The sequence below is a fragment of the Musa acuminata genome, chromosome BXJ1-5, assembly GCF_036884655.1.
Source record: "Musa acuminata AAA Group cultivar baxijiao chromosome BXJ1-5, Cavendish_Baxijiao_AAA, whole genome shotgun sequence".
NCBI lineage: Eukaryota > Viridiplantae > Streptophyta > Magnoliopsida > Zingiberales > Musaceae > Musa > Musa acuminata.
The window spans coordinates 9817068-9828362 of NC_088331.1; the positions used below are offsets into that span (position 1 = coordinate 9817068).

Below are 11295 nucleotides of genomic sequence, written 5' to 3' on the forward strand. Positions count from 1 at the left end.
TGAGATATACAATATTGATATCATAAAACATCATTGTAATTATATCAAATGCTTTGTACTAATACATTAGCTTGCATAAAAAATATTATTATAATAAAATATAATAACATCATATAAAAAACAATGAAATAAAATAATATAGTATTGTTATAATAAATATATAATTGGTAGTACAAAAATCAAGTATTAGTTATTAATATTAAAATTGGACTAATAATAAACATATTGATAGACCAGACAAGACATGTTATATTAATCCTAATGGGTGATTAGTGAAGATTAAATAAGAGAGTGGTCACATTATTTCACTTGTAGTCTTCCCAAATTGGTTTTGTCCCTTTAGGATCAACATCAAGAATCATCCATAAGATGATAAAAAATACTCTTTACTAGATCTTGAACATCTAATTCTCCAATTAATACAGAATTAAATATGATCTTATCAGCTTTATAATCATATTATAATGTACTTCATTTACCATTGAGGAAAGGAAAATCTAGAAAATACATTGGCCATTGTTCAACTTTGAATACTTATAACATAATGCCTGGAAGCCAGAAAATGTTATCTTTCTATACACATCTGCCTTATAATAATCACTGCTAGCTTCAACATTATGTCATTATACCATATTTTATTGTGTATTTATATCTAACCCAGTAGATGTCCACAGACAAAACATCCCATCTAATGGAAAATTCCACATACTATATTGTATTTAACTCATTTGTATCTCTGATATGGCAAGATAATTTTCCTTATTTCCCTCTTTTACATAAACAATCATATCTTATGCTTCTCATCTTATCTCATAATATTCCAACGGTCGGATTTAACCCGTCTTTTTTACCGTCTTTATCTTTCTACATGCATTGACTTGCATTCCCCAATAACCAAACTGGTAATAAATTGGGTATGAAATAACAGTCGAAAGAATATTACCTGCGTGGACAATGCATTCTCTTCGACTTCTTTGAGGCACACAACTGCATCCCATCTTCTTTCCGCCTTGTGATTGGTGTCGCACAGCGGAGCCCACTGTGACCCGACCAAAACGCAGGTAACTGAGTTGGTAAGTTGGAGAGAGGGTAGCAAAGCAATTATGCCCTTTATCCCATTTCCGAACTTTTATTTGTCCCCTCTCCGCTTCTTCATCTCCCCCCGCTCTGCGCGATCTCCCAATACGAATCTGTTCCTCTTCTTTGGCCTCAAAACGCTAATCCAAAGTGTTTGCTATTTGGTGATCGAGGTCCGGAGGCGCAGGAGGAGTTGTGGGAGGCGGCGGGAAGATGACGAGGCGATGCTTCCACTGCAGCCACGATGGCCACAACTCCCGGACGTGCCCCAACCGCGGGGTGAAGCTCTTCGGCGTGCGGCTCACCGACGGATCCATCCGGAAGAGCGCCAGCATGGGGAACCTCTCCCTTCTCGCTGGATCCAGCGGCGGCGCGTCGCCCGCCGACGGTCCGGAGCCTGGCGGCGGTGGCGCATCCGCGGACGGATACGCGTCGGAGGATTTCGTCAAGGGGTCTTCCGCGAGCTGCCGCGAGCGGAAGAAGGGTGAGTCTTTCTTGATATCTCGTCCCGCCTGCTCTCGTTGTTCTTTGATATGGTAAAACTGTAAAAGATGTGTCTTCTTAGGCCGAACGAGATGTGCTGTCATACTACGATAGCTTTGTTTCTTACTCTATCATCTCTTGGACGCTACAACCATAAACGACTGTTTTTATCGAATGGAATGTGTCACATGGTCCATCTCTGCTTTCTGAAATTAACATGTGCCTATGTTTTATAGGATCCATATGTTCTGTAATCTTGTGGGCATTCTGACTATTCTCTCTTGAATTTCTTGGTCCAATGCACGTTGTCTCTTCATCTAGGAGTTGTCATGAATGTGATCTCTGCCACTAGTTTATAGTGTCCTTGGGGAACATTTATTCTTTTTAGGAAGTGATGGTAGCAGAATAATCCATTCGTTCCCTAGAGCAGCATCGAGAAGTTTTTACTAGCCGAAAAATGACAAAGAGAACTTCTGGTGGACTGTGTGCTTTTTTCATTTGTGGCAGGCGTTAGGTGGGATGATCATCTTCTGGATTTGCATTTGGTGCCTTTAATTATACCAGAGCAAATGCTTTATCTGGATTCTAGAAAGAAATCTGTCAGAGGATAAACAATTATGCTGTTATATTTTTTTGTGAGAACAAATTATCTTACTTGTAAAACTTTGTAGTTGCTATTTTCCTACAAATACTAATGCTAATAAATACTTTAACTAAATGGATTATCATCTTCATGGTCCTTTTTTGCGCTCAAACATAAGGGTGTACCTGCCCGTTCAGGGATCCATACAACTTTTTTGAGTCAAATACAAAGAGCCAACTTGCTGAAAATTTGACAGCAAACAAATTGGAAGATTACGTCTGTCTTTGGAAATAAACAAAGAAATGGAGCTCATTTCTTTAAAGAGCATGTCAAAGTAGTTACTAACTAATTAGGGTTTGACAAAAAAAATCATGCCAATCTGGAGAAGGCAATAGATTGGTTTGGTAATCCTAAAAATGAAAAACATAGCTGGAAAAGGTATCTGTATACTAGGAAACAATGAAGACAAGGAGGTGAGCAAACCACCACATTTTCTACGTATTCATACAAAACAAAAGGAGGGAAAGAAAAAGAAGGTGCTCATGTTGGACTAGTTAACTACATCGAGTAGGCAAAAGTGTCATTCCACCATCATCATGCCAATGCAATCCATTCCAATAGGAAGTCACTTTATTGCCCCACCCTTAACAATATTGGCACTTCACAATATAGCCAGTGAGCTGTGGCTACCACAGGTAGTCCTTGGCAAGTCCTCAGTGGATGTCACTTCCACTAATTTATATTGATATGAAATTACGAAATATTATTGAAAAATAAAGAGAAAATTGAGACAGATAAAGAGGCATTATTTAAATGGTGTAGAACAACATTTCCAAACATGTTCATGTATAAAAGATTTCTTGCTTTTACTAGTTTTAAAGACGTTAAAGTTTTTCTTAGTGTTGCATTCATTTTGATTTTCCCAATCAGTGTTCATTGTAACCAGCTGTGTCATTTCTATATATGGTTAAATTATAATGGCTTTATGGACTTTTTATTGATGATATTGGTAGGTAATCCGTGGACTGAAGAAGAGCATAGAAGGTTTTTACTTGGCTTGCAAAAGCTCGGAAAAGGCGACTGGCGAGGCATATCTCGTAACTACGTGGTTTCCAGGACGCCTACTCAAGTGGCTAGCCATGCACAAAAGTATTTTATTCGTAAAGCCAACATGACAAGAAGAAAGAGAAGATCAAGCCTCTTTGATATGGAACCTGATGAGGTTACTCTCTCTCTCTCTCTCTGTTACTCTAACTAGTATATATTTGCATTTGAGTCATGGTAGCTTCCTTGTCGACATATGTGCTATGACTGTGTTTCAAATATTCAATTTACGACATCATATTTGCTCAGTTGGATTTTGGCATATTTTTCATTCAATAAGTACTGACGACTCCTTAAAGTTGTCAGTCTGTATGTATTCCATGTTATGATTATTGCTCTGGCCTGGTCATACTATAGATGATATGGATCCATATGTTATTGTCTTTCCTCCATACAGTTTGACAAAAATGAAAGAATTTCTGGAGATAGGAAGGGAAATTACCTAATATATATAGTTAAAAACAATTTAAGACAGAAATAGCAATGTCCTTTCTGAATTCTTGAAATTTGAGCTATGCAAATGGTTGGTTGTAGTTTGACGATTTTAAAATGTGAAACAAGAAAATTGTGAATTTTTATAAGTAGAGCTGTCATTTGAGTTCTTCTAAAACAAGTCTTCAAAGCATATGGGCCATAGAAACAGATAATCTTCCAAGAAGCTGTTTAATGGTAGACTGTGAAACATGGTTGAATTATTAGGTTTCGTTTTCCAGTCAACAGATGCAGTTTTCTAGTGTGCTTTCAGATAAAATCCCTCAAAAGTATACTTTTCTATGGAAGTGGGAGGATCCATTTAAATCACACATATTATTTGCCTTTTTATTCATTTTTTACATTATGCATGATCCATCATTCTTTTTTCCTCAGCCCCTTGAACCTCAACCATTTCTGATGAGTTTCCAAGAATCAGATGCACAAAATAACAAGCCTCCTCCGATACCACCAACTCTGAATGAGGAATACGAATCAATGGACTCTAATGACTCAATAATTGAAGCAGTTGTATCACAACCAGAAGCTTCTCAGTGCAGCTATCCTGTGATACTTCCAGCTTATTTTTCACCATTTCTACAATATTCTTTCCCCAATTGGTCAGGAAACAGATCAGATACCTCAGAGCAGCAGGCACATGTAATTATTAAGCCAACACCAGTGCATTCAAAGACTGCCATAAATGTTGATGAGCTTGTTGGTATGTCAAAACTGAGTATAGGAGAGTCTGCTGGAGAAAAATCATCTACATTGGATTTACTTGGAGGATCAAAGCGGCAATCTGCCTTCCATGCTAATCCATCCACAAGGGCTCACACATGACCCAAGTATTTGGACAGGGTCAGCAAGTGAAGGTTTGCCCTGTGTTAATTATCCTTGCCTTCCTGTTAATAAATAATCATGAATGTAAATGCATTCTTGGGCAATATCCTTATACTACAGCTTATATTCATATTCAGTAATTATTTTTTAATACATTATCGATTGGCTAGTTCTGTTAATTCATCATGGTAGCAACTAAGAACTTACACACTTTTATCTTAGAACTTAAAATATTCAGATGCCTTTGTGGTCTATCCTTTTGTTGAAGTGTTGTTAGTTGCATCTATATGTTTGGAGTTTGGAGAAAGTCAATCTTTTCTAACAAGCTGTTCATTTTAAAAATTTGCAAGGTAGTGCATATGTGCTTCAACCCTGTTGACCTTTTTGAACTGTAACCTTACTTTTAATATTTGAACATGAACTTAGTTAAAGTGTTAGAGATTCATTACATTATCTAGAGCTTTTCTATTATTAATTACTATAGAAATGCGTGCCAAATGCACTGAATTGCCCAAAGTTATCTGATGACGTAATAATTCTTTTTACTACATGGTTGATCTTACTACCGAACATATAGCTCCTAACTTATAGCTTTAGTGTTTGTTTGATTGCTTTTCAGATGTTGAATTCAAAATGCTACTTCTTTAAAGTGGCACTTCCAAGAATGATTAGTTAACCCTTACTTGGCTTACTGCAATAGTGATTGCAGAGACAACATATTTCATTTGGTTGATCATTAAAAATTGATACTGTAAATTAAGTCTGATTTTCCTTTTCTCTCTTTCACCATTGTTGTAAGTTCTTTGAGGGATGTTGGAGATATTTTTTTCGCTTTCACTTATTGGTGATTGTCAGTAATCGATGGATTGTCACACAGTGTTATTGTTGATCCATAGTGGATGATAGGAATCCACAAGCTGCAGTTGCAGCCAGAGTTAGCTACTTAGATAGACTTAGCAAGTTGTGAGAAAACACCAAAACATCATTGGCTGGCTCATTGTTAATGGCTGCAACCTATTGATCAATGGATAATGAGCAATGTATAAGGAGATTTTTGGTTGGTCGATCACCAGTATACGAAGAGGTTTACTAGCTCATGGTGTCCTTGACCTGAAAATGAACATATATCAATTGGCTATAAGATGAAATCAGCAGGCCTACAATTGTAGGCTATAATTAAAAAAATCTAAATGCATCACTAAAATAATCTAAAAAATCAAGTTCATATTTGTCATATTCGATCAACTAAAGGATGGCATGAACGATGTTAACTAAAATATTTATACTTATAATATTCTGTAGATAGGGGCGTTAAGAGTCTGGTATGATCAAGGGCATCAGAAGTCTTGTGTGATTATCGGATACTTTTGAGATTAAAAGGAAAAGTTTATAAGATAGTTGTGAAACCAATAATGATTTATGGATTTGAGTGTTGGGTAACTAAGAAAAAACATATACAAAAAGTTTGTGCTATCGAGATGAAAATGTTGAGATAGATGTGTGGAGTTACTAGGATAGATAGAAAAAGAAATACTTTTATTTGTGAACAATTAGGTATCACTTAGATAGAGGATAAGATGTGAGAAATCGTTTAAGATGATATAAACATGTGCTGAGGAGACTTCCAAATACGATAGTCAGAAGAGGTGAAATAATTAATGTTAATGATATGAGAAGAGATAGAGGAAGACCTAAAAAAACTTTAGTAGAAACTATAAATAAAGATTTAAGTACTCTAAACTTAACTAAATATATGGCTTTTTATAGATCTCAATAACGACAAAAGATCCATGTAGTCGACCCTACATTGTTGGGACTTATGACTTTGTTGTTGTTGTATAATATTTTGTAGATATAATGCTAAAGTTTATATTATATTCAAGGTTCACTAAGTTTTTCTGTCATAAACTCCATGTGGCCTGGTATTGATCAACTCCTGGTTTATCTCTGTGAAGACTCCAGCTCAATCTCTAGAAAAATTTTGAACTTTGAGTAAAATGGTTCATAAGTGATTAGATACTACAAAGTAGGTGGAGAAGGCATGATGATTAACACAAATTTCAAACTATATGTTATATAGAAATTTGCCAAGTAAAACATAAATGACTGGGTGACTAAATAGTCTAAATCCCTTCAATCCTAAATCACATGTCATGATTTCTTATTCAAAGAGTTGACTTCTTACTAGATAGTTTGTGGCAATTAATGAGTAAGGCTTCTTTGTCATCAGTACATTTGGTGATTATCCATTGATGGACTACCAGCAGGTGATTGCTGATCAATCATCAGCTGCAGCACTTCTAAACTGCATTCAGACCATTGACTCTTGGTTGCAGGCCTAATTCACTTTGAATGGCCAATTCCTGCTGCCCAAAGTGGCTGAAAGTAAACAGTAGAAATAGAAGCTCAATTGCACTTTCCAGATTGGTTTGGTTCTGAACCAAACTTGGGGGGTCCAAGTGACTATACAAAACTTGGGAAAACCGAATGACTAAAGCTGCTAACTTCTTGTTGCCAAATTTTGGTTTCACGGACCACACCTTAATGTCGAAGTTGGCTGCCACTGTTTGGTTTTGTTTCATTTGTACTTTCTAAATTGCAACCGACTCTTGAACAGATTTACACTTATTTTCTTTGTTTTGCAAGTCTTACAGGTAGCTTTCTTATTGAAAATTCTGGGCCCAAAATTTAATAGACGCAGAAGACAATTCTATGGTCTGTGATTTTACTTGGTTATTTGCATCCTGATTCCTATTAGAATTGACAGACATAGTTTATTGTAAATGGAATAATAATGTAGACCCAAGGTATTATATGGATATGAACGGACGCTTTATGCACTCCAACTAAGCTGATATTGTTGACTTTGCATGAAACTTGTGGTCTCAAACAAATTCCATGACTTGTCAGTGTAATTGATCCAATGCCCATGGGAGAGAGATTTAATTTGCTTTTTCTATAGGGATTATTATAGTTTATAAAGTACTTATTATTTTAGTCTGATTTCTTGTGATATATGTGCTGAGCATGTCTCTCTGCTGTCTTGACCTAATTAAGATGCTGTGCTGCTGCCAATGCAACCATGTCCTCCGAAAGGACTTGTTTCCACCAGAACACATTTGGATCTATGCATTTCTAACCATCTTTCTGCTTCTGCGAACCACAAGCCATTCATTTTTTGAGTCCATAAATAATGTGCAGCTTCAAGTACTTAAATAATTTTCTTCAATGGGATATCCATCAGTCAGTCGGCTACATGGAAGATCAACAAAAATATGTACAATATTCTTTTACAACATGCCAGCAAACTGGATGGTCTGGATTGGTGATCTGTGATGGATTTCATACATGTACTTGCACCTTTGCATTATTTTTTTGTATGCATTATTTGCTGAAGACAGATATAACTTGTCTCTAGCATTAAGGTCCAAATTTATTGGCTAGTGACGACTGGTACTGTGTTATTTTTCATGCCTATTTACATCTGGCGGGACCTTGTATTCGGACACTTGAATTATCAAGAATCTTGATCAACATGTTATTGGTATTTAGCCGAATTCTATGCCTTATTTTCTGGGTCAGATGATATTGTTGCTTTTATAGCATTTGAATTTGCAAGAGAAGCAGGTGTTAAGCTCCAAATCAATGTTACTGTTTAATTCAAGGATGGTTGTCGGGGATTCTCTAGACTATGGCAATAGTATAGCTAACGAGAAAAAAGATGAGAAGGTTGCAGATTAAATTAAAAAGATTTGTAGGTACTCTTATATACGATAAACTTTCTTATTTATTCTTTTGATGTTCTTGTCATGATTTTTATGGATGCTTTGTCTTTTTATTTTTGTTAAATCTTTAATCTTTTACTTCAATTATAATATGTCTCTTGGCTCTCGATTGTTATTATTGAGTAGTTAAATTTTGATTCATTAATATTATTTCAACTCCCTAATGAGTTTGATAATAATGTGGGGTCGATCGAGTTGTGTTGATCTTTGTTAGTTTATGTAGATCTCTCGGATAAAAATGTTTTTTCATATTGTGAGCTAGTCTTTTAAATATCTCATGTTGTTTAAATTGGATGGATATTTGTTGAAGTTTTAACTAGCATTGTCTTGTGGGTTTTAAAGTTCTTTTTTAAGGTATTTCTTTCGTGAAATTTGTTCATCGATTTTTTATTTTACTTAATTATCGATTCTTTGTATCACTTTGGTTTTTGATTGATATTTTATTGAAAAATAAAATTGAAAATCTATTCTAAATAGAATTGATCATCATTAGTGATGATTTAACAAAAATTATCTTTTATTAATTTTTTTCAAAAGGTTTTTGAATATGTATAGAACTTTTTTATTAGATAAATAAGAAAAATGAGATAGTCAGTTTCACTCGTTCTTTGAAGAGTAGAGAAGGAAGAGATTATTTGACATCTTTTGTCTTCTAGAGGTTGTATTTTATACATTGTGGTGGTTGCTATTTTTAACTTATTCTTTTATATTTCTAAAACATTCAAAATATTTATACTCTATCGTAATTCATTTTCTCATTACTATTGAAATTCTGAGTGCAAGAAGTTTAGCTCGAAAATTGAAAAATTTTACCTTAACTGAGTGAAATAGGTATAGTACAGTGTCTTGCTTATTTTATCGTGTATTAATTCGAACCTCACTTTCAGCTATCTTGATGAGAAGTTAGTCGACATCCGTATTACAAAGTTTTTTACCTATACTCTTCAATCTTGTTTCATACTTCAAGTTTACTTTTGCATTCTTTACCTCTTCGACCTTTTTTTATAATTATGAGCTCTTCCTTTGTGAAAGTAAGGGATTGATGACGCCATAAAAGTCTCACATTTGTTATACCATGGTGTTATTATACTCATGGCCCTACTATCCATCACCTCACATTTGTATCACTTTCTTCACGATTAGTAGATCTTTTGAGTCCACCTTCATCGTAATCGACACTTGGTTTTGGATAATTAAGTCCTTTTGGGGGGGGGTCATCGTTTCCTCGCCTTTTTCAACCACTTACTTTAACACCTTTGTGTTCTAAAAAAAAAAACTACAACTCCCTTGGTCGATTAAAAAATAGATTACAACTCCTATGTATGACCTTTGTCATCATGTTGTAGGACCCATGTTAATTTTTGTTCTCCTTTGTGTCATTGATAGCAACGTTCACTCATTCAGCCTTGTCCTCTAGCTTGTTAGACATTTTCAAGCGAATATAAATTTTAGAGCAATCTAACTCTTCAAACGTTCTGATCATATTTCTATATGAGAAAGTCTCCCCCCATGGGACTCATTGGTACTTACACTCAGAATTCTTCTTAGTGATACACATCCCTCGTATGCTAAGTACCTATGGGACTCATTGGTAGAACTTGCACTTCATCAAGTTTTACCTAGGTTGCTTCGTTACTCGGTTTACATTGAGTTGATGGTGGCTCTCGCACCCACCATTCTATGAGTTAACCTTTCATTTGGTGTTGCCTCGGATCGCTCCCCCACTTGATGTCGCAATGCATTCACCAACGCATTATCTTGTGCGAGATTATGCGATGACTCATCGTCACTCGCTCGATCCATTGAACTTATGGAACTATCATTTTGATGTACCTTCCCTCGATATGTGTGATCCATTGTATATGATTTTTTTCTAAAGAATCAACACTTATCCCTTTTGGATATCTATCCCGTTAGAATAATTTTTCTCTTTATATATTTTCTTATGAAAGTTTCACAACCCACCATCCTCTTGGACTATTTTATCTTTATGAACAAATTATACACTATTTTACTATCATAAACATACTTGTTAGATTACAACTCTTCGCTAATACAACTATTATATCCCTAAGGCCTAACAACTAGAAAATGTTGAACTTACTGCACACTTCGCTTGTTACTAGGATGACCACAAATAATCCATTGTCCGCACACAAGCTTTTACATGAGTATCGAATTCTTCAAGTTAGTAATTCCCCCCACCTTTATAAGCTTTGCACAACTCTTTTACTCATCAAACAACTTATCCCTTCTTACACGATTTTATCCTTTGTCAAGCACCCCACATGCCTTGAGCATTGTCAAGTTTAGTTGTTAATATTAAGCTATAGCTTGAACTCAACGATCTCAAACTTTGTATGTTGCACGTTCTTTCTAACTCTCTTATTCTCATGATGCCCCTCACACAAAAGGTTTGTCATTCATCTAAATGTCCCTAGATGCTTGCTCCTTTGAGTGACTCTTTTCCTTATATCTCTATGCTCATTTTCCTTAAATAGTTGCATGTGTAGGCTGCCCTCAACGAAGCCCCGCTAGGTTCCTCATGTTTACATGTCAAGTGTCCCTATATGTACTTGGCCCGCTTTGATACCATATATCATAGACTTAGTTAAATTTGCCTAAGTCATATGGCACCATTGTGTATCAATCCGTAAAGAGTCAGTCTTCCCGAAACCTCTTATGGTCCTTAAGGACCTACAAAAATTAAGACAGATTAAAGGAAATATTTTAACCCGAGATCCCATAAGTAGGCATTTCAATAAATAATTGATAGGTTATGCAAATTACTAATATAGATTTCGTAAGTTCTGAACGATCGTGATTAAGAGCCAAGGTGATCCATTACAACTAAAAGTCTCCGTAACTACCTACATGATATTGTTGTGAGACAAAGTAGCGAACTAGCCCTAGATATTATCTCAAAGGCCTATCCAACCATATGTTACC

The 11295-nt window shown here is 35.5% G+C and overlaps 1 protein-coding gene across 4 annotated transcripts; it reads left to right on the forward strand.

Annotated features, from left to right (window-relative positions):
- The first annotated feature begins 1137 nt into the window (after positions 1–1137).
- On the forward strand, positions 1138–8118 carry LOC135673707 (transcription factor MYBS3-like). 4 transcript variants are annotated; one of them, XM_065182925.1, is made up of 4 exons: positions 1138–1561; positions 3157–3365; positions 4115–4593; positions 7216–8118. In XM_065182925.1, exons 1-3 carry the CDS (start codon positions 1291–1293, stop codon positions 4559–4561), a joined length of 927 nt encoding a protein of 308 aa, XP_065038997.1. In that variant the 5' UTR covers positions 1138–1290; the 3' UTR covers positions 4562–4593; positions 7216–8118. The 4 variants fall into 4 exon arrangements, with proteins under 4 accessions (XP_065038997.1, XP_065038999.1, XP_065038998.1 ...); XM_065182927.1 differs by having other exon boundaries at positions 7763–8118; XM_065182926.1 differs by having other exon boundaries at positions 1139–1561; positions 7619–8118.
- The last annotated feature ends 3177 nt before the right edge of the window (positions 8119–11295 follow it).